Source organism: Papio anubis, chromosome 8 (assembly GCF_008728515.1).
Source record: "Papio anubis isolate 15944 chromosome 8, Panubis1.0, whole genome shotgun sequence".
Lineage (NCBI taxonomy): Eukaryota > Metazoa > Chordata > Mammalia > Primates > Cercopithecidae > Papio > Papio anubis.
The window spans coordinates 25,496,181-25,519,499 of NC_044983.1; the positions used below are offsets into that span (position 1 = coordinate 25,496,181).

The 23,319-nt window shown below is 49.8% G+C and overlaps 1 protein-coding gene across 6 annotated transcripts in view; it reads left to right on the top strand.

The window, feature by feature from the left end:
• The window catches only part of PTK2B (protein tyrosine kinase 2 beta), a 135,588-nt gene extending 112,588 nt beyond the window's left edge, over window positions 1-23,000 (top strand). For 4 of the 6 annotated variants that reach the window (XM_003902579.4, XM_009212741.4, XM_031669449.1 and 1 more), the window contains exons 18-31: window positions 189-304; window positions 2,316-2,416; window positions 2,595-2,684; window positions 3,524-3,728; window positions 6,269-6,377; window positions 7,608-7,673; window positions 9,203-9,328; window positions 14,280-14,426; window positions 14,574-14,609; window positions 15,011-15,035; window positions 16,647-16,693; window positions 17,672-17,809; window positions 18,047-18,127; window positions 21,902-23,000. In XM_003902579.4, coding sequence (XP_003902628.1) covers window positions 189-304; window positions 2,316-2,416; window positions 2,595-2,684; window positions 3,524-3,728; window positions 6,269-6,377; window positions 7,608-7,673; window positions 9,203-9,328; window positions 14,280-14,426; window positions 14,574-14,609; window positions 15,011-15,035; window positions 16,647-16,693; window positions 17,672-17,809; window positions 18,047-18,127; window positions 21,902-22,117 — 1,503 coding nt within the window. In that variant the 3' untranslated portion in view covers window positions 22,118-23,000. The remainder of the gene's footprint in view (window positions 1-188; window positions 305-2,315; window positions 2,417-2,594; window positions 2,685-3,523; window positions 3,729-6,268; window positions 6,378-7,607; window positions 7,674-9,202; window positions 9,329-14,279; window positions 14,427-14,573; window positions 14,610-15,010; window positions 15,036-16,646; window positions 16,694-17,671; window positions 17,810-18,046; window positions 18,128-21,901) is intronic. The other 2 variants (XM_031669450.1, XM_003902580.4) reach the window with 2 other exon arrangements.
• Window positions 23,001-23,319: the final 319 nt, after the last annotated feature.

The following is a 23,319-nucleotide window of genomic DNA, read 5'->3' on the forward strand; positions in this document are numbered from 1 at the left end:
TGGCTTCTGTATTCAGCTGGAACAAGCCAGAGGCCCTGTTTGTCAAGGAAATTGCTGGAACATTTTGCCAGCTTTGGGTTTGTCTCCTGCCACCCCCAGGGAAGGGTCAGGAGCTGCCAGCACCCTGGCCCCCTGGCTCCGTGCCAGGACCAACCAGGGGTCTTGATGGCACCTCCCCATTCCCGCAGCTGGGCCACTACCTGGAGCGGAACAAGAATTCCCTGAAGGTGCTCACCCTCGTGCTATACTCGCTGCAGATTTGCAAAGCCATGGCCTACCTGGAGAGCATCAACTGCGTGCACAGGTAGGGGTGGAGGGGGTGGCCAGCGGTGTGGAAGCCAGGCCTTCACCGGATCCTCAAGGCATCTGGGTAGAAGCAGGGTTTGTGGGTGACACAGAGCAGTGTTGGAATCCCAGCATTGGCCCTGCCTGTCCCGGCAGCTTCGAGCACTTGAGCAACCTCTCTGACCCTGTCTCCGAATCTATAAAGTTGCAGGTACTGTATGTACCTCATGGGGTTGTTAGGAGTAACTCTGAAATCCAAGGTGTCTGTTCATAGCGTCAAGCACTTTCAGCCTCCCTGGGAGTGCCAGGAACTGGCCCCCAACCTTCCTTAGAGCTCGCTCACCTCCAGCTCACCGGCTTGGTGGCACGCAACTGCAGCATGGGACTGGGCTGGAGCAGGGCCAGAAAAATCCTGAGGTCCTGACCCGAACACCATCCTGGTTCCTGACACCCCTGGACTGCCGGGACTTCTGCATGTGGGAGCTGGCCCCCACCTCTTTTTTTTTTTTTTTTTGGAGACTTGAGTCTGCTTCCTCTTATCACCTGGGCTGGAGGTGCAGTGGCCGGATCCCAGCCTACTGCATTACGCCATTCTCCTGCCTCTAAGGCCCCGTGTAGCTGGGACTACAGGCCAGCCACCTTGCCCCAGCCAGTTTGTTGTATTTTTAGTAGAGAGGGGTTTCACTGCATAGCTGTGGGATGGGCTTCATCTCCTGACCTCGCAGATCCGGGCCTGCCTCGCCTCCCAAAGTGCTGGGATTACAGGCTTGAGCCACCGCGCCCAGGAGTTGGCCACTGTTCCTCCTGGCTTTGTTCCCATTCCCTGCCATGAGAGCCTGACCCCCGAGGGAGTTAGTGGTTGGACATTACCAACCATTGACATTGGCTCTGTGGCCTTGTACCTGATTCTATGGAAAGCCACATCAGGGGATAAAACCCTGCATTCATTCATTTGTTCCTTCGTTTGTTCATTCATTCATTCATCCGTCCAACAAGCACTATGGAACACCTCTCAGTGCCAGGCACTGACCTAGGCTCTGGGACAAAGTCGCATTGAAAACAAGCAAAACTCCTTTTCCTTGTGAAGCTTACCTTCTAGCATGAGGGTCAAACTGGAGAAATTGATTGTCAGGACAAAGGTGGTGGGAGGATAGATTTGTTTCTTCATTTGAAGTTGCTGTGCTTTTAAGCCATCATTTCAACTATAAAACAAACACTAGAAAGTGGAGCCTGCCTGTGAGAAGCAAGCAGGCAAACTAGTTTGGGGTTGAGAGTGATGGCAAGAACACAGGGTAAACTGAGTCAGTGGTGCGTCTCCTGGGAGGAGCGAGAGCTCAGCTCTGGAGTAGCCTACCTGGGCAACACCCTTTTCCACTGGTGACCTGCTGGGCAAGTTCCTTCAGCTCCCTGGGTCCGGTCTCCTCCCCTGCACCAGGGGGGTCTGAGGGTCTCTGTGTCATGACTCATGGTGTGTGAAGCTCTCGTGCGATCCTAGTATCCTAAGTGCCCCATCAGAGTTAGCTGTGCCGCCGCTGCCACTCCTGCTATACCAAAGTCCTAACCTGTACTGTGGAAATGCAGATGAGAGAGGATACCTGTGTTCAGGGAAGTGGTTGGAGTTTATCCTTAAAGAATCACCAGGTGACAGCCTCCCTGGCATGGGGGACGGTGTAGGCAACAGCACAGAAGTGGAGTGTAGCAGATGCCAGGAGTCTGAGCCAGGCTTCAAGCTGGAGATGCATGAAGGGGTGATGGGAGACAGAGCCCGACAGCAAGAGGGAAGGAGATGGCAAAGCACCTGTGCATGTTGGGGTGCAGAGGGGCCAGCTGGGCTCCTACCTGGGCTGTGCTATAGCAAGACCACTCGGGGGAGACAGTGACCCACAGAAGCTGCCCATTTCTGCTCTGGAGGCTGAGTCCCTGGCTTACACTCTTGGTCTCTTTTCTATCTGTCTGTCCGTCTCTCTGAGTGTTCCTGCTCCCATGGGGGTGGGCAGTGACTCATCCTGGTTTTGATGCCCTTTTTCCAGGGACATTGCTGTCCGGAACATCCTGGTGGCCTCCCCTGAGTGTGTGAAGCTGGGGGACTTTGGTCTTTCCCGGTACATTGAGGATGAGGACTATTACAAAGGTGAGGAGGACTTCCCAGCCTCTGCTTTGGCCTTGGAGGGGTCGCTGAAGCCAAAAATTCTAGAAGAAGGAAGTCTACAGTTGGACAGCCCAGCCTAAGGGTCTTCAGAAAGTAGGATGTATTTCTGGATAATTCTGATCTTTCTTCCCTAAAAATTAACCTCTTTGCCCACCCAAAGCCTCTGTGACTCGTCTGCCCATCAAATGGATGTCCCCAGAGTCCATTAACTTCCGACGCTTCACGACAGCCAGTGATGTCTGGATGTTTGGTGAGTGCTGATTTGGGAGGGGATGAAAAAGAGTTCAGATTCTCACCTCTGAACCAAGCTAAGGGGGTGGGTGCAGGGAGCAGGGGTCTGACCTCCACCTCCCGTTCCCAGGGTTCAATTTTGCTGTGGCCCCTGAGAAGTCTTAGAGTGAGGGAGGCCTACGTAGGGGTAGGAAGGGGGGTGACCTAGGCTAAGGACTGGCCTGGGCTATGCAGGCTCATCCTCCTGGAAGAGGTTCTTGTGACGTGTGTGCTCCACCTACCAGCCCCAGAAACTAAGATGGAACTCTGTGACTGGTTCTGAGAGAGGTGCAGGGAGGGGAGAGAGCAAAGGCAGGTGTAGAGAGACAGCTCCTTAGGGAACACCTCCCGCAGACCATCTCACTTAGTTCTCCCGCAGTCAGCCCCGTAGAATATTATTATCACTCTCATTTTCCGGTTAAGAAAACTGAGGTTCAGGTGAGTCAGGAGCCTGCCCACAATCACACAGGTACCAAGCGTTGGTGCGAGGCTTCCAATTCCAGCTTTACTAAGCAGTGGCTCCCCTCCCTCCTAAGAGAAGACACTTGTGGTCCCAATGACATGCCATGACTGCCACCTGTTGATCCTGCAGTACCCTGACAGGGGTCTAGGGAGCAAAGTCTTAGGTCACTTACTGCAGATGTAGGTCACTTGTCCCTCGGGCAGACCACCATGGTGGGCAGGACCCCACGGTGCTGGAGGGGGAGGAAGGACCACAGGAGCTGCTTCTGGTCAAGACCGAGCACTAATGGTGACAGTGCTCCTGGGTGGGAGGTACTGGTCTCCCCACCCGGGACCTGACGCTCCCTTCCACCCCAGCCGTGTGCATGTGGGAGATCCTGAGCTTTGGGAAGCAGCCGTTCTTCTGGCTGGAGAACAAGGATGTCATCGGGGTGCTGGAGAAAGGGGACCGGCTGCCCAAGCCCGACCTCTGTCCACCAGTCCTTTATACCCTCATGACCCGCTGCTGGGACTACGACCCCAGTGACCGGCCCCGCTTCACCGAGCTAGTGTGCAGCCTCAGGTAAGCATGGAGCGTGAGCTGGGGGCTGGGGGCCCACCCGGCTGCACCAGGGAGCAAGACCAGCACACACAGACATTTGCACCACATCTCCCTAAATGAGACAGGCCAGGGTCAAGGACGGGAGGCTGAAGCCAGGTTCACTGTCAGATATGAGCTTAGAGATAAGGCGGCCCTGGGGAATTCTGGCTTATCTGGGCATCTGTCAACACAGAGCACAGAGCCTTGTTCATAGGATGTGCTCAGAAAATATTTTCTAGGTTAGACTTAGAAGACTGAGCCAGACTCTCATTGAAGTGCCTGTGCTCTTTGTGGTATTGAGGCGTCCCACCTGCTTTCCTCTCGCCTCATCTCTCGACTTTGATCTTTCCTCCCAGATAGCAAGGAAGGGAGTGATCTTTGACCTGTTATTCAAGACTATGACCCAGGGGCCACCTCTCCCTTCTGAATGGGGGATAAGGGACCTGAGGACCCGTCGGTGCCTAGGAGCCATGATTCCCTAGGTCTGGGGAGGTCACTGGGGAAGAAGGTCATCTGTTTCGGAGGTTCAGGGTCCTCCAGCTTTCTTGGTGGCAAGCCTGCCATTAGCCCTCCTGCGGGAGATCTGACTTCTTTTGGCTTCCTCTGGGGTAGGAGTCAGTAAGCATTTTCTATAAAGGGCCAAATAGTAAATATTTGGGGCTTTGCAGTTTATGCAAGTCTCTGCCAGAACTGCTAACTCTCTTAACTATGGCTGCTCAAAAACAGCCATAGACAATACATCAATGAATGGGTGTAGCTGGGCTCCAGTGTCATTTCGGATGCTGAAATTTGAATTTCAAATAATTTTCATGTGTCATAAAATATTTTTTGTCTTTTAGTTTTTTCAGTCATTGAAACCATGTGAAAATCATTCTTCATTTGGGGCCATACAAGAATAGATGAGAAGCCAGATTTGCCCTCTGGGCTCTTATTTGCTGAACCCTACTTTAGGGAGTCTGGAACTTAATTGACTTGAGCTATTGTGATTTTTAAATACTGTACTCAACATGTTGCCTTGTTCAATTTTAGGGCGAGAAAACAGCCCCTGAAAACTGCCTGATGGGGAGGCACCCCAGGGGATGCCAGCAATGCCCAGGCCAGGGGCACTGGGGGTGACCCTGCATGTTTTCTGTGGGGCAGGGCCTTCAACATCATCTGCAAAACCTCTGGCTTAAAAGGCCTCTCTGTTCCTGTCTATCCCTTCAGTGAGCCTCCCAGTTAATTCTAGACTCCTCTGTTGGTCCCTTGTATGGGAGGTTTGAGAAGCCAAAGGGCTGCAGGATAAAAGTATTTGAAAGATGTAATTTGGGAGGGTAAAAGCCCTGGGGGGATGGAACTGGGGGTTTTGATTCACTCTGAGGCCTTGAGAGCCACAGGGAGCTGTGCAGGCGACTCTCCTGGGCTGAGAGGTGTTCCCATCATCCCCTGGGCTGAGAGGGGGTTCCCGTCATCCCCTGGGCTGAGAGGGGTTCCCGTCATCCCCTGGGCTGAGAGGTGTTCCCGTCATCCCCTGGGCTGAGAGGTGTTCCTGTCATCTCCTGAACTGAGAGGTGTTCCCATGATCTCCTGGGCTGAGAGATGTTCCCATCAGAGGCACCGGCCAGGCCCCCGCCACAAGTGGAGGTGGGAGCTGGTTTCTGGTGTGGTCTGGAAAACACCGAAAAACTCAGAAGACCCCAGGTTGCTTCCTCAGGCCACCACCTGACACTTCCTCCTTAGAGTTCAGAAGGGATTTGATCAGTGTTTGCTAATCGTCCCAGGGAGGAAAGACCCTTCTAATTCAAATTTTGAGTGTCTCTGTAACGATAATTATATTTTTAAAATCTTTTGCTGAACAAAATATAGTGGGCTATATAATGCATTTTAAAATACATACACACTTGAAAATATAGTATTAAGTGTCACATATTCAGTAGTATATAATACTTGCTACCCATATGAACATGTGGATTCATGGGCAGTAATAATTCCAGAGTCCTCTGGGGTCTGTGATTCCAGGTTAGGAACACTGGATTGGGTAAGAAAGGTGAGAGGCGTGCACATGGCTAGCCTGGGAGTGAACCCACATGCCTCATTAGCACACACCAGGGATGCGTTGGGGGATGTTTCATGAGAAACAGGAGATGTAGATTCTGGGCCAGGGCCATGAAGTTGGCTGGGACTTTGGAAATCTACATAAGGGTTTGGTGCCAATCACAAGCCCAGGAGGGCACAAGGCCTGGGGAGTGGGGCTGCAGTCAGGCTCCTACTGCATGTTTGGGCTGGGACTGGCTCAACAAGGATGCTTTTCCACCTTGGATCTATTCCTGTGATCCTCCCAACTTCAGTGTGGCCTCAGGGCCCATATCCAGGCCTGTCTCAGGGGGCTCTCCCCAGGCCACTCTGCAGTGGAGATGGAAACAGAAATTGGACCTAGCAGCCTTGCCCAGGCCTCTCGGGCTTCCACGGAGTACAAAGAGGAGCCCCAAGGAGCGTCTCACTTTGACCTTGTTTCTCTCCTTATCTGACCTGACTCACTGCAGTGACATTTATCAGATGGAGAAGGACATTGCCATGGAGCAAGAGAGGAATGCTCGCTACCGAACCCCTAAAATCTTGGAGCCCACAGCCTTCCAGGAACCCCCACCCAAGGTAAGCCAAGCCGTGGCCTCATGGATCCTGTGAGTCAAAGCAGAGCCAGGTCCCTGTCTGATCCTTGCCCCCCTTACTACACAGGCAGAATGCCCCCTACAGCCCTCTCTCAGTCCTTCACCCGGCATCCACCATCACTATCAGTGTGTCACATCAGTGCTCTGGCAGGTGGACTTAGAGATAGCAGCCACCTTGTGGGTCAAGAATCATTCCTCAAAAGTGTTCCCTGAGAGGCGAGGCTTGTCTTCTAGGTGTTTTCTTAGGAACAAATGAGATCCCCATGAGGACACATGGATGGGAAGTATCCTGGGTCTTTTAGGTCCAGTCCCTACATCTATACCCTCCATGGCCACCCTGAGCTCAGGAACCAGGGCCCTGCTGCCATTAGGTGGGTAGGTCTGAGAGGCCATGCCTGTCCTAGTCAACTGGAGCTGCTGCAACAAAAGGACCACAGACCAAGTGGCTTAAACAACAGATGTTTATCTCTCACAGTTCTGGAGGCTGGGAAGTCCAAGATCAAGGCGTTGGTTTCTTGTGAGGGCTCTCTGCCTGGCTTACAGACAACCACCTTCTCACTATGTTTTCACCTGGCAGACACAGAGTCATCTTTCTTTTTCTTCTTATGAGGGCACTAATCCTATCATGGGCTCCATCGTCATAACCTCATCGAACCCTAATTACCTCCAAAAACCTGCACTTCCTTAATGCTATCACATTGGGGGTTCAGGCTTCAACATGCAGATCGAAAAGGAGGACAAATATTCAGTCCATAACAATGTCTGATCCCATCTAAGGCCTTTTCTCACTTGTCCCTCTTACCTGGAGTGTCCCACCCCTCCCCTCGGGCCTGGCTCAGCGTTCATCTCCTCCATGCGGCTTCCGTGAGTGCCCAAGCCCCTGGTGAGCTCGTACCTCTGCATGCCTGTGCTCTGGAGCTCTGACTTGGCGGGTGCTCCCACATATAGGGAGGCAACAATGTACCGATCATTAACCCTCCAATTAGCCATAGCCCCAGGAGGGCAGCGAGGTGGCTTCTTTGTACCCTCCACCACTCAGTAGATAATCAGTGCTCAATAAATGGATGCAAAAGGAGTTTCATGACAGCTTTGTCCCTCAACTTTCCTTCCTTCAGAACAAGTCTGAGGTGTCTTTGACCTGATGTTCCCCTTAGTGAGTTGTGTTCACTCAAGGAGAGGGACAGAGACTGACCCATCTGTGTTCTCTCTCCAGCCCAGCCGACCTAAGTACAGACCCCCTCCACAAACCAACCTCCTGGCTCCGAAGCTGCAGTTCCAGGTAAAGATAGAACCAGATGATGGGAACTTCAGGTCTGCCTCTCATCCAGGTCCTTCCTGAAACTTCATTCTTGTGCCTTAGAGGAGCAGCTGTCACTCACTTGGGTGATGGAGATTGCCTAGGTTTACTCTTCTTTGGCATCCAGAACAGAATGCAGACTCAGATCACAAGAATGAAAATACTGGTCTCCCAGGCTGTGCTCAGCTGAGACCTGCCTTAAGCCCCATCCCTCTGTCTACAGCATCTGCTGCTTTGTGTGCCTGCCTGCTGCTTTCTCCCCACATATAAGGCCTCCCAGGCCTCCTTCCCAAAAGGAATCTCAGGGAATATTCCCCAGCAAATGGAGTGGCTCCATGGGTCTCCCCAAAGAGGCCCCATCCAGAACCTGGGTGGCCACTGAAGAGACAGCAGGGTTTTACCTGAGCTTTCTCCCAGCTCCATTATCCCCAACCATGACTCTTTCCCAAGCTGTGGGTCCCTGACCCTGAACATCTCTGTTCTGTGTCTCTCTTGCCTCTAGGAGAGAGGGAGTCCAGTCTCCTCTTATTTCTTCTCTTGCATCCCCCAGCTCAGAGTCACTGCTCAAAAATCGATCCCCTCAACCACTAGAAATAATGTCCATTTAGTTGGTGCCCTTTATAGAAAGGTGGTGTCCCATGGTCCTGTATCTGTTCTCAAGGAAATGCCTGAGTGCCGAAACAAGACCATCTAAGGACTAATAGATAAATCCTCTTCATGTGAAGAGAAAGCTTGATTCAGAAGATGGAAACATTGTTCTGAAAAAAAAAAAAAGAAATATACTCATGCATGATATTTAAAACAGAGAGTTAGGTGGGGTGGCACACACCTGTAGTCCCGGCTACTAAGGAGGGTGAGATGGGAGGATTGATTGAGCTCAGGAGTTTGGGACCAGCCTGGGCAATATAGTGAGACCCCATCTCTAAAAGCAAAGAATAATAAAATTGTGATATAATTATTTTTTAATTTAAAAAAAATTCAAGGCAGCCATGGTGGCATGCATCTGTAGTCCCAGCTATGTGGGAGGCTGAGGCAGGAGGATCGCTTGAGGCCAAGAGTTTAAGGCTGCAGTGAGCTATGATCATACCACTGTATCCCAGCCTGGGCAACAGAGCAAGAGCCTGTCTGAATTTTTTAAAAGTAATTCATACATATCTCTATAAATCGGTGTGTTAACCACATCAGTCAGTTTGTCATGCAACTGAAACATAACTGTTTTCTAAAGAGTCCTGAGGGAGGAACCCTGGTCTCAGTGGGTCAGTAACCAGTGTGGACCCCACTGTGTCCAGAGCATCATAGGGGAATGTTGGATGAATGAGAGGCCACGCTGCTCCACCATCTCTCTCGGAGCAATGGAAGGCCCATGTCGTGTTCTTTATTAACTCCTGGAGAGCAAGCCCTATCCCCCATGGTGCTCATGTGTGGTTTCTTTGTGCTCATGTTTGTAGCAGCTAATTGTCCACCTTCTCGCTTTGTCCCGTGCCTTGTGCTTCTTTGCTTTTCCTGAATAGGTCCCTGAGGGTCTGTGTGCCAGCTCTCCTACGCTCACCAGCCCTATGGAGTATCCATCTCCCGTTAACTCACTGCACACCCCACCTCTCCATCGGCACAATGTCTTCAAACGCCACAGCATGCGGGTAAGAGGGCTCTGCATGCTGGTCCCTGCCCGGACTGAGGAGGCTGCTGGAGGGAGGTGGCCGGGGACACTGGAAACCCCACGTCCTCAGCTCAGGAGGGCCCTCCCTGCTCCCCTGCACCAGTCAGGCCACCAAGCAGGAACTCTCTGACTTCCTTCCTTTTGCAAACACATCAGAGGATGGCGGCCACACCAGGCCCTGCTCTGGAGGACACCAGCTGGACCTAACCTGCCCTTGGCCATGCTGGTGCTATGGCTGGAGATATACAAATCTCTCCCTCTCCTGAGCCCCAGGGGTAGGGAGATCCCTGGCAGCATGGAGGCTCCTAGGCAGGGCACAGCACAGCTTAGTGGTGCTTGAGAGTAAAGGATCCTTCCTACCTGATGGCTTTGGGTGTGAAATCTCTCCTCAGTCAAAGGAAAGGCTTCCTTGTGGCTTTTTTCCCTTCTGCTTTTGTTCAGGTTGCTGCTGGGTGAGGAGTTGAGGGTTAGTGGGAATACAGGCTCATTAACTGGCTAGAGCAGGGGCCTAAGCCACCTCTCTTGTTAGCTCTTTGTCACTGGGTGTTGTTAACTGCTGGTGAAGCCCCAAGTGCTTCATGGCTGGCTTCTGATTGTCAAGTCTTGTGTGAAAAAGACACTTTTGCTTATAACCAGATGCCCACTGGTCACCAACCACCTTCTTCCATACAAATGGCCCCTGGTGGTCAGTTGCCATGAACACTTGATCTATGTTACTAAACCAACTAAAACACACTAAAACACTTATTTTAGCTCTAACTCTGCATACATGCATAGTATTTCAGGCTCACTGAACATGACTAAACTTTTTTTTTTTGAAAAAATTAGACGTTTATCATAACATATTTGGAAGATACAGGCAAGTACGCTGATATTACTTTCGTGCCATTATGCTTAATTTAGTAGAATTTTGAAATGAGCATGATAACTTAGAATTCCAGGCACTAAGATTTTTTTGTGAAATAAATTTTCCTCTGACCTACCTCGTGTTTCTCTTTTATATTAATTTAACCAATTTCTGTCTTTGCATATGCTTAACAATAATAAAACTACATTTTTAAGCATGTGCTATAATTTAGGCCGTGTTCAGTTCCTCCACCCTCCTGCCTTTGACTCTCTATTCATAATTGATTGTTTTAGTAAGTTTTGCTTTAAATTGTGTTATTTTAGAATGAAGGTATTTGCACATTTGAGGGGTAGCATTGCGTTTATCCAATTCCTGCTTCTCCACAAGGACCTTGTTCAGTTCCATAAAGAGATTGTGTAGTAGGAAAAAAGACCTTTTGTATCAGGGCTTTAGAAGTAATTGCCATAAGGAAAATCTGCCTAAAAGAACACAATGAGCATGTCTTTAAATAAACAAACCCAAAAAAGTTAAAAACATAAGCTCCATTTTATGACACAGATCAGAAACACTGAGAAAGTCTCTTCCAGGTAGAATGCTGAGAAGGTATAATAGGCTCCTCACAAAGCATTTGGAAGCATTTAACAAAAATTCAGAGGTGGTTTTCCCAGAAAAACAACTTTTCTACTGAGTGGCTCTATAGCCTGACTCATCAGGGAGTCTGTGGGATGCCATACCAGCATTGGGATGGCAGCAGTCTCTCTCTTGAAGACCTCACAATTGAGCTTTAAAAATAATACAATTCAAGGCTGGGCACGGTGGCTCATGCCTGTGATCCCAGCATTTTGGGAGGCCAAGGCAGATGGATCACTTGATGTCGGGAGTTTGAGGCCAGCCTGGCCATCATGGTGAAACCCCGTCTCTACTAAAAATACAAAAAATTAGTCAGGTGTGGTGGTGTGCACCTGTAATCCTAGCTACTCGGGAGGCTGAGGCAGGAGAACACTTGAACCCGGGAGGCAGAGGTTGCAGTGAGCTGAGATCACACCACTGCACTCCAGCCTGGGCAACAGAGCAAAACTCTGTCTCAAAAAAATAAATAAAATAAAATAAAAATAAAAATAATACAATTCAATAAACAGTACGGCTTGCTGTGACTGGTGGACGCTGTCCTCGGTGCTGAAGGAGGGAGGCTCTGCTTTCAAAGCGCTTACAGTCGACCAGAAGGATCAGGCCAGGTACACACTTACCTGTGATGCAAGCCAGAAGGTCGTGGGTATCACAAAGTGGGAGTTCAGAGAGGAGGATAACCCTTTCCAGCTTCTATTTAAAAGCTGGGCCTTGAAAGATGGGAAAGATGTGGACAGGAGGAAACTGAGATTCAGGAAATAGAAGAGGCAGAGGCTTCAGTAGGAGCCAAGACTGAGTGGTGGGAAACCACAGGACAAGTGCAACAACTGTTGGACTACAACAGGAAGGGTACTTGTGGATGTTGACATAAGGCCAGCAGATGGGTCATAGCCAAATTATGGAAGGTGTCACGACTTACAAGAGTCATTTTAAAACACCATGAGTACCCAATTCCTTTTAAGAATAGAATGTAATTAGCAATGTAAGTATCCATTATCTAATAAGAATATTGGAGATGCATTTCAGCAAAACTAACCTCAAAGAGATTCCATTTTTTTAAGTGTTCATTTTTCTCCTTGAGTTTTATTATGAAATTGGAAGGCATCAGGATGTCTCCTAATCTGTGTTTGTTAAAATACGTGGTATGATCAGGCCTGGGGCATGCTAGGCATTTTAGTGGTGGAATCTTCTCTCAACACTTATAAACTTACAAATACTTATAAATGCTTGTAGAATTTTCTTGATTCTAGTAACGCATCCCACTGGTACTTAACCAGTATATTAAGTACCATACTGATATGAAGAGTACTGGTACCATATTCTTCCTTAACCCATACATTTTTCTCACATCCAGAAATCCCTAGCTCTATATTTAGAACTTTTGACACTGAGTTCCTGTTTGTCACTATTTGTCAACAGCCTGGGGCAGCCATGCCATTGTGTCTGCAGGTGTTGACATTTAACTGGGGATTTTTATGGCCTTAAAATGTCCTCATTTTGGAGTATCAGCCTCTGATCAACAAAACCTATTTCATTTTTATCAATTCCATGATTATAAAATACTCTTAAATGCTGGACTCTGTTTTCCTAAAATAAAGTCTAGCTCAGTGGTTCTCAGCTAAGTTGTTTTCCCTCTCAGAGGACATTTGACAATGTCTGGAGGCATTTTTGTTACAACTGGGGAGGTGCTATAGGCATATATTGTGGGGAGACCAGAGATGCTGCTCAGCATCCTACAATGTACAAGAAATTGTCCTGGAAATAAAGACTTGTCTGGTTCCAAATGTCAACAGTGCTCAGGTTGAGGAGCCCTGGTCTAACTAGTATTTACTTAACCTCATGAGAACAAGAATATTGCACAGTTTAAAATCACTGTCCTCCCAGCACCCAGCCCTGCCACATAGTAGTTGCTTAATAAATAATTGTTGAATAGATTAATGAATAAAGAATATTTCAGCAAGGAACCTAACTTGTGGGGAAACGTGTGATTAGAAATTGAGGTTAGTAATTGAAGCTCAGTGTGCACTAAGTAAAACATCCCAATATAACCACTTTTAAACCATATTGTAATATTCAAGTGTGTTTTGTAGAGCTTAGTGAGGAAAGTCTTTTAAGAGGCTTGGTAGGGATTATTGCTTGCTAAAAGTAGATAGAGATAATTGTTAGCATCTTCTGCAAGTGACTTGTATGCAAATGGCCACTTCAAAGGCAAGGAACTGACAGACCTGCCAGCTTAGATGTCACAGAAAAATCCTGCCCTAGCAAAGGCAACTCCTGGGCTTTGTGCAATGAAAAGGATGCCAATAATATTCCTCCTCCATCTGTCCAGGAGGCCAGGGTCACCATGTGCTGCACAACAAGAGAAAAATAGTTTAGAGGCACTGAGCAGATATTTATACAAATGAACCATGGGGGAAGATTGAAGGAAAATAGGAAGACATGGAATACTTTCTATTTAGGAACTAGCAGCTAAAACTATGAATAGGTCTAATGCCCTAGAGGTAAGTTAAGGCAAGAGTTAGATTACTAGATCTAGGGAGAGGAAACATTTATCTTATCTCTATCAAACTATATTTCTTTGAATTTTGTTTTTCATGTTATCTATTAGTTCATGCATTTCTTCTAATCATTGGTTAAATAACTCAAGCTATGATTGCATTTATCTTATCTCTGTAGTGCTGTATTTCATGAAATTTTGTTCCTATTTTATCCCTTAGCTCATGCATTTCTCCTAACATTTAGTTAAATAACCCAAGCTATTATCTTAATAAAGAGTATGTCTTAATAGGAAGGCATGATTGGTGGGTGCATGCTGTTGCTTGTTCTCTCAGGCTCTGCTCATTCATGGACACACGTGGGACTGCACACCGTGAGGCTAGAGGCAGCACCCCTGTCTCTCAAAGCTTCCAGACCTGCCACCTTGGTCCTTAGGTGGAGATAGCATCAGAACGGTGTGATGCTCTCCAACTAAGCAGAGCCAGCCCCTTGGAAACCCTTTGGATGCTTTTAGTAGATTTTAAAGTAGATTTTAATAGACTTTAATAGGTTTTCTTTTTTAAATCTATTAAATGACAACAACCATCACAAACACTGAGATAATAGTTTTCTTTTTTAAATCTATTAAATGACAGCAACCATCACAAATACTGAGATAATAGTAGAGCAGTCACTTGATAAAATATCATGAGCAGACATGTAATCATTTGAATACAGCACATGTTGAGCAATATGGGTTCTTGGGTTTGGTATCACATTGCAACGCAGGCACATGCTTCGGGTTGATACCCAGTAACCATCTGCACATACAGCTCTGGGTTTCAGAACAAACTTATGAGAAAAAAGCAGCTGGCCAGGCCAAGGCTTGCTGCTGCCATGAGGTTCTTCAGAGGACTGTCCCTGCTGGAGTCTGAGAGCAGGGCTCATTGCATCCTCTCCCTTCTCTCTGCCGTCCTCCTAGGAGGAGGACTTCATCCGACCCAGCAGCCGAGAAGAGGCCCAGCAGCTGTGGGAGGCCGAGAAGATCAAGATGCGACAAATCCTGGACAAGCAGCAGAAGCAGATGGTGGAGGACTACCAGTGGCTCAGGCAGGAGGAGAAGTCCCTGGTGAGCACCCCAGGAAGGATGTCGGTGCCCTGCACCCATCTGTGTCCTCTTCCACCTCCCCAGGTGGCTGGGGCAAGGGTCCCCTGCATTCTTGGTGCTTTCAGCTCCAGAATTCTAAGTCCTTTGCTCTTCTTTCTTCCTCTGCAGGACCCCATGGTTTATATGAATGATAAGTCCCCGTTGGTGAGTCGCCAGTAGAGGCCTCTTCCTTCATGCCAAGGCCTGGGAAGGCCTCGTCCACCATAGGACCCCACCCTTGCTCCTACCCCCGGGCCTGCCCAGCTCCTCCTCAGTGGCTTCCCGTGTTGGGAGGGTGTCTTTTCCTTTTCCGCCAACCCCTATGTGGCCCTTTTCCTGAAGTCTCCTGTGATTGCACCCTTAACGCTGTCTGTGGCCCTCCCCAAGGCCCCTCGGCCTCCCAGAATGGTAGCTTTGGGTCACAAGCTGCTCCCAGAAGCACCCCTGACCCCATGGCTATAATCTCTAAACACACAGTGGAGGGACTGGGGAATGGGTAACGGGGGAGGAGGTTGTCTCCAGAGCCGCATGAGTGACGTTCACGCTCTCTTTCCTCCTTCCTCCAGACGCCAGAGAAGGAGGTCGGCTACAGTGAGTGTTCCCGCCCTTCTTCGGGGGGTTTCCGCTTGGCACCTTGCTCAGAACCACCATCCTTGCCCACCGCCCAGGGCAGGGAGCAGAAGAGTCTGTCTGCGTTTCCTGCAGCATCAGCTGTGATTTAATTCAGAGCACGTGGGGCGGGCCAGCTTCTCCTCCACTCCCTCCACCCCATTCCTCTCCCTGCCCAGCGCCCTGCCCATCTCTCTCTCAGCGGCCACATCCTCAGGCCCCTCCTCAAGTCATCCCCCTCCTGCATTAGTTTGGACGAGTTGGGAATTCTCTCTTCCTTATTTCCTGCTCTGTCAGAGGCTCCTGCGGGGAAAGTTAAGCAGTGCCACCTGCCTCTCCCAGTTCAGATTCATCTTCTGTAGGCCTGAGGGACAGAGGAGAGAAAGTGGGAGGGGCAGCTGAGCCCTCAGGCTCTCTCTGGAAGACCCTGTTGAAGGCAGGGAGGGAAGAGCCAGCAGTAAGCCCGGGGCCTGGAGGGGTGGCACTGAGGAGGAGCAGGATGACAGCAGTCACAGAACTGGACACAAGTCAGACATGGGCCTGGGACCATTTATTATCTTCTGAGGTACAAGGTGGTTAAGTAACTTGTCCAAAGTCACACAGCTAATAGTTAGCAAAGCTCAGATTTGAACCCAAGTCTTCTGACTTTAGAGTCCCTTCTGAGCTCACTCTCTTATCTTACAAATGAAAATTAAGGCCCTGGGAGTGTGAGCTGCCTGGGGTGGTCGCAGAGCTCTTTGGTGGCAGAGGTGAGAATAGAAGGCCAGGTGTGATGGCTCACACCTGTAATCCCAGCACTTTGGGAGGCTGAGGCGGGAGGATCACTTGAGCACAGGAGTTTGAGACTGGCTTGGCCATCATAGCAAGACCTCATCTCTACAAAAGATTAAGAATATTAGGCATGGTGATGCATGCCTGCAAGCCCAGCTGCTCAGGAGGCCGAGGCAGGAGGATTGCCTGAGCCTAGAAGGTTGAGGCTACAGTGAGCTGTGATCACACCACTGTGCTCCAGCCACGGTGACAGAGCAAGCCCTGTCTCAAAAAAAAAAAAAAAAAATGGAACAAAGTGTGCTGAGTGGACTTGTGTATGTCTTTGCTCTTCAAAGTGGGAGTGAATAGCATGCTTCTGCTGCAATTTTGCTTCCTTCAGCCCCAAACACTCCGGGAAAACCATTAGAGAATCCACACAAATTTACTCCATGAGCTGCTGTCTCCCCAGGGCGGGGGCACCACAGGCACCTGCTGGCTTCAGAGAGAGGTTTCTTCCCTTCAGATTACCCAGCACTGTCCCTCAGGCCTTGTGTCCATCAGGCAGGAACCCCAAGCCAGAGCTGGGGCACCACTGCAATCCCCCCATCTTGCTGGGACTTTGCCTTTTTCTTCCTATAAAAGGGACAACAGTGATGTCCCTGACGACTGCGAAACCAGAGAGGCCAGGAGGTTCTTTCTCCTTCCTGCTTCCTGGATTCAGAGTTAATTTCCCTGACGTCTCCTGGTGGTAGAGGGGAGGGGGTTCATTTGATGTCAGCAGGTACGAAGGGAAGGGTTGGAGTGCTGAGAACTGCCCCCCACTTGCTGTTCTTTTTGTTGCAGTGGAGTTCACAGGGCCCCCACAGAAGCCCCCAAGGCTGGGCGCGCAGGTATGTGTGGGCTCCGCTGAAACTGATAAGAAATGAGAGTGAGAGTTGCACAAGACTGAAGACCATGGACTATGAAAGCTTCACAGTTCTCAGAATGCAGTGCAGTGTCCTCATTATACAGATGAAGCCCGGGGCAGGGGGAGTGGGGTGGGGTGCCTTGCCTAAGGCCACACAGCTAATTCATGAAAAAGCAAGAGGAAGAACCAATCTCCCACCCTTCATCCCCCTCCCAGACTTGGAGTAGAATTCCCTGGTCCAGCCTCAGGGAAAGGGATGTGGGTTCCCTCCCTCTTCTGAGCCTTCTCACTTGGTTTCCATTTTTCTTACATCCATCTGGGGTGGTGCTGGCTTTCTTTCCTCTGGAACAGTGATTCTCAGCCTTGGCTGTCCATTACAATCACCCAAGGAACTTTGAAACCCTCTGCACAGGCCAGGTGCAGTGGCTCACACCTTTAATCCCAGCACTCTGGGAGGCCATGGCAGGAGGATTGCTTGAGCCCAGGAATTCAAGACCAGCCTGGGCAATATAGCAAGAACCCGTCTTTACTAAAAATTGTTTTTAAAAATTGACTTGGTGGCATGCCTGCTACTCAGGAGACTGAGGCGGGAGGATTGCTTGAGCCCAGGAGGTCAAGGCAGCAGTGAGCTATGACTGTGCCATTATACTCCAGGCTGGGCAACAGAGTGAGACCCTGTCTCTTCAAAGAAAAAAAGCCTACCTGCACCCTATGTCCAGGCGGTGGTTCTATTAGTCTGTTGTGAGGCTACCACCAGTATTTTGTTAAGGCTCCCTGGCTGGAAACTGCCCCAGAAGTGGACAGGGGCATTGCATCATGGGACAGGGCATGATTGTTCTAGAGAATAGTCCTTTCAAATCGGGCTGGTGGTGGAGGTGGCCGCAGTAGTGCCTGCCCAGGAGAGAATGGTGCCACGCTCTGGCTCTCCTCCACTCACTGGCCACCTGTGTCTTCCCCTCAGTCCATCCAGCCCACAGCTAACCTGGACCGGACCGATGACCTGGTGTACCTCAATGTCATGGAGCTGGTGCGGGCTGTGCTGGAGCTCAAGAATGAGCTCTGTCAGCTGCCCCCCGAGGGCTATGTGGTGGTGGTGAAGGTGAGAGCAGGGCCGGGTCGGGGAGGTGGAGGCAGCTCAACTCCGCCCTGAAGGAAGGAGAACTGCGCTTCCTGTTGGCTGGCCCAGCAGATCCTGTTAGAGCAAACTGGGCCAGGGGAATTGAGTCCCAGGCCACTCATGGGGCCAAGCACCACCCCAGGAGAGCTCTCCCCAGGGGAAACCTGGCTGTCTCCAAAAGCCACGAGTGGCAGCCATCCTGCCCCTTTCTCTCCTCAGAACGTGGGGCTTACCCTGCGGAAGCTCATCGGGAGCGTGGACGATCTCCTGCCTTCCTTGCCGTCGTCTTCACGGACAGAGGTGAGTGTCCTATCCCAGACAGCGCCATAGGCTGTTGCTTTGCTCCTGCACCCCCACCTGTTCCTGCTTATGCTTCCATAAGAGGCTCACGAGGGCTGCCTGGGCAACATCATGTCTGTCCACTGAGTCCCCACCAGGTGGGTTCTGTGTGGCTCATCCCATCAGCTACCACCAGAGGGCTGAGAGGGCACCCAGGGACCTGGCCAGATGCTAGCGGGGATTTCCTAGTTCAGGTCTCCAGATGATGGCAGTGAATTCTTACTGAGGTTATGCTAAAGGGGACACACCTTCCTTTCCCCCCTCCTATTATCGTTTGTCTGGTTGCCTTGCCGTCTGTGTTAAGATTAACATGGATGAGTCATAGAAATAGCACTTAAGGTTTCTTTAATTATTTAATCTGATTTTCTTTATTTAAATGAGAAGCAATCACTGAAAATCAAAACAAGAGTCTTGGTGCTCCACGAGATGGTACCTGCGGTAGGGAGAGTAAAGGCCCCCAAAGATGTCCACATCCTAAGCCCTGGCACCTGGAAACATGCCCCCTTCCATGGCAAAAGAGACTTTGCAAATGTGATAAAGTTAAGAACCTTGAGATTGGGAGATTGTGCTCAGTTATCAGACTGGGCCCAGTGTTGTCACAGAGATCCCGGGATCAGGGGTCCTGATCTTACAGGGCTCTCTGTGACAACACTGGCTGGGCGTGGCAACTCACATCTAGAATGCCAACCTGTGGGGAGGCCAAGGCAGGTGAATTGCTTGAACTCAGGAGTTTGAGACCAGCCTGGTCATCATGGCAAAACCATACAAAAATTAGCTGGGTGTGGTGGCCTGTGCCTGTAGTCCCAGCTGCTCAGAAGGCGGAGGTGGGAGGATAGACTGAGCCTAGGAGGTGGAGGCTGCAGTGAGCCGTGGTCACACCACTGCACTCCAGCCTGGGCAGCAGCGACACCCTATCTCAAAACAATAAATAAATAAAACAAGAGGGAGGCAGTGTGTGACAAGAGACACACGGTCAGAGTGACAGATGTGATGGATGAAGGAGGTCGCAGGCTAAGGAAGGCGGCAGCCTCTTGGAGCTGGAGAAGGCAAGGAACAGGTTCTCCTCTGGAGCCTCCAGGGAGAACCAGCCCTGTGGCCACTTTGACTTTAGCCCAGTTGGACCCACTTCAGACTTCTGCCCTTCAGAACTATAAGACAGTAAATCTGTGTTGTTTTGCGCCACTAAATTTCTGGTAATTAGTTGCCAAAGCCATAGGCACACAATACAGTGCCATGGGACGTTTGTTGGTTGTCTGCCTGGAGCCCTTTGATCCCCTGCTTCCCAGCGGCCAGCCCTGCGGCACAGATGACTACCACATCCCGCCACTGTCCCTACTGTCAGTGGCTGCCCAAGGCAGGAGAAGGCAGGAGAGTTTGGGCCAATTCCTGGCCTCTCTCTCAGGGGCAGTGACAACCCATGCAGGAGCCCTAGGTGGGGCTGTGGGGCTGTCTCATCTCAGTTAAGAGCTCCTTACCCTTGGGATGCCAACCCATTCATTCATTCATCTACTTCATTTGTAAATACCTCTTGGGCACCAGCTACGAACAGGCACACCTCATTTTATTGCACTTTGCTTTCATTGCACTTCCCAGATATCTCATTTTTCACAAATTGAACATCTGTGGCAACCGTACAATGAGCAAGCATATTGGTACCATGTTTCCAACAGCACGTGCTCACTTTGTGTCTCTTCACATTTTGGTAATTCTCACAATATTTCAAACGTTTTCAGTATGATTATAACTGTTATGGTTGGTGATTGGTGATTGGTGATCAGCGATGTTAGTATTGTAATCATTTTGAGGGGCCATCATAAACTGTGCCCACAGAAGACTTATCAATAAATGTTGTGTGTGTTCTGACTGCTCCTCCGACCATCCATTCCCCTATCCTCTCTCCTTGGGCCTCCCTTTTCCCTGGGACACAACAATATTGAAATTAGGCCATTTAATAACCCTACAGTGGTCTCTGTATGTTCTAGTAAAAGGAAGAGTCGCCCACCTCTCACTTTAAATCAAAAACTAGAAATGATTAAGCTGCGTGAGGAAGGCATGTTGAAAACCAAGATAGGCCAAAAAACAGGCCTCTTGTCCCAGTTAGCCATGTTGTGAATGCAAAGGAAAAGTTAGCTACTCCGGTGAACACATGAATGATAAGAAAGTGAAACAACCTTATTGCTGATATGGAGAAAGTTGGAGTGGTCTGGATAGAAGATCAAGCCAGCCACAACATCCCCTTTTCCCAAAGCCTAATCCAGAGCAAGGCCTTCAATTCCATGAAGGCTGAGAGAGGTTCAGGGAGTTGCAGAAGAAAAGTTGGAAGCTAGCAGAGGTTGGTTCATGAGGTTTAAGGAAATAAACCACCTCTGTAATAAAAAAGTGCAAGGTGAGGCAGCCAGTGCTGATGGAGAAGCCGCAGCAAGTTCTCCAGAAGATCTAGCTAAGATCATTGATGAAGATGGCTCCACTAAACCACAGATTTTTCAGTGTAGATGAACGACTTTCTATTGGAAGCAGATGCCATCTAGGACTTTCATAGCTAGAAGAGAAGTCAATGCCTGGCTTCAAAGCTTCAAAGGACAGGCTGACTCTCTTGTTAGGGGCTAATGCCGATTGAAGCCAGCGCTCATTGGCCATTCTGAAAACCTTAGGGCCCTTAAGAATTAACCTAAATCTACTTTTCTTATGCTCTATAAATGGAACAATGAACCCTCGATGACCGCACATCTGTTTACAGCATGTTTTACTGAATATCATAAGCCCACTGTTGAGGATTAATGCTCAGAAAAAAAAAGATTATCTTCAAGTATTACTACTCATTGACAATGCCTCTACTCAAGAGCTCAGATGGAGATATAGAAGAAGATTAATGTTTTCACTGCATCCATTCTGCAGCCCATGGATCAAGGAGTAATTTCTACTTTCAACTTCTATTATTTAAGAAATACATTTCTAAGGCCATGGCTGCCATAGATAGTGATTTCTCTTATGGATCTGACTAAAGTTCATTGAAAATATTTTGGAAAGGATTTACCATTCTAGATAATATTAGGAACATTTGTGATTCATAGGAAGAGGTCAAAATATCATTAACCATTTGGAAGAAGTTGATTCCAACCCTCATGGATGATTTTGAGAGGTTCAAGGCTTCAGTGGATGGCTGAGTGGTGGCTCATGCCTATAATCTCAGCACTATGGAAGGCTGAGGTGGGAGGATCAGCTGAGGTCAGGAGTTTGAGACCAGTCTGGCCAACATGGTGAAACGCCATCTCTACTAAAAATACAAAAATTAGCCAGGCATAGTGGCAAGTGCCTGTAATCCCAGCTACTCAGGAGACTGAGGCAAGAGAATTGTTTGAACCCAGGAGGTGGACGTTGCAGTCAGTTGAAGTTGCACTACTGCACTCCAGCCTGGGCGACAGGAGCAAAGCTCAGTCTCAGAAAGAAAAAAAAAAAGATCAGATTCGCATTTTAGAAAGCATAAGGGGATGTTTCCATGAAGGGATGGTCAGGCTGGGCCTACACAGGGTCGGCTGGGGTCTGAGATGTCAGTCCTTGTAGACCTGACTCCACCCTGCACCAGGTGTTGCATTCAGCCCACTCCTAAGTCTGATTTGCTTCCAGGGAACTTCTGATTGCCTTGGCCAGCACGCAGGTGGACACCTCTGTGGCTTCCCTATCCTCCAGGCATAGACTTTGTGGCCCCTCAACCTGTCCTGTGTGATCTTCCTACAGATCGAGGGCACCCAGAAACTGCTCAACAAAGACCTGGCAGAGCTCATCAACAAGATGCGGCTGGCCCAGCAGAACGCCGTGACCTCCCTGAGTGAGGAGTGCAAGAGGCAGATGCTGACGGCTTCACACACCCTGGCCGTGGACGCCAAGAACCTGCTCGACGCTGTGGACCAGGCCAAGGTTCTGGCCAATCTGGCCCACCCGCCTGCAGAGTGACGGAGGGTGGGGGCCACCTGCCTGCATCTTCCGCCCCTGCCTGCCATGTACCTCCCCTGCCTTGCTGTTGGTCATGTGGGTCTTCCAGGGGGAAGGCCGAGGGGAGTCACCTTCCCTTGCCACTTTGCACGACTCCCTCTCCCCACCCCTACCCCAGGCTGTACTGCTCAGGCTGCAGCTGGACAGAGGGGACTCTGGGCTACGGACACAGGGTGAGGGTGACAAAGATGGCTCGGAGGGGGCACTGCTGCTGCCTGGCCACTCCTCCCTACGCCAGCCTGGTCCGTGCAGGGGGCTCCTGGGGGTGGGGGAGTGTCACGCGGTGCCCCTAGCTTTATCTATGGACATGGCAGGCCGATTTGGGAACCAAGCTATTCCTTTTCCTTCCTCTTCGGCCCTCAGATGTCCCCTGATGCACACAGAAGCTGGGGAGAAGCTTTGTTTTGGGGGTCAAGCAGCCAGTGAGATGAGGGATGGGCCTGGCATTCTTGTACAGTGTATATTGGAATTTATTTAATGTGAGTTTGGTCTGGACTGACAGCATGTGCCCTCCTGAGGGAGGACCTGGGGCATAGTCCAGGAACAACCTAATTGGGAGTCCAGGCACAGGACGCTGTGTTGTCAGCAAACCAAGCATCAGAGGGAAGAAGCAGAGAGATGCGGCCAAGATAGGACCTTGGACCAAATCCACTCTCTCCCTGCCCCTCTTTCTCTCTCTTCCTTTACTTTCCCTTTCTTCTCTTCCCTCTTTTCTTACTCCTCCTTTTTCTCCCCCCGAGCCCCGTTCTCATCTGCACCCCATTTTCTCGCGTGTTTGCATAAACATTCTTTTAACTTCTTTCTATTTGACTTGTGGTTGAATTAAAATTGTCCCATTTGCTTTGCGGTTTGTTTTGTTTGTTTGATCCGCCCTTTGTGGGAGAATGGGGACTGTGAGCCAAGCCTTGGAAGAAACCGATTGTGTTCATGTTGGACGGAGATCAAGGGCCGTCCAGCGCTGGGCATCGGCCAAGGAGGGACAAACGGCGATGCCCGGCAGTGGGTCAGGGGTGTGCGCTGGCCTCTTTGCCCTTGCAGGGGCCGTGGGGGGCGACTTTCCAGGAGGGACCCAGAGCAGTCCCCTCCATGGCCACATGAGGAATGCCATATCATTTCTCTCCCAGTGGGCCCCCAAACCACCCAGGTTCCGGAGGGGCTTGGGT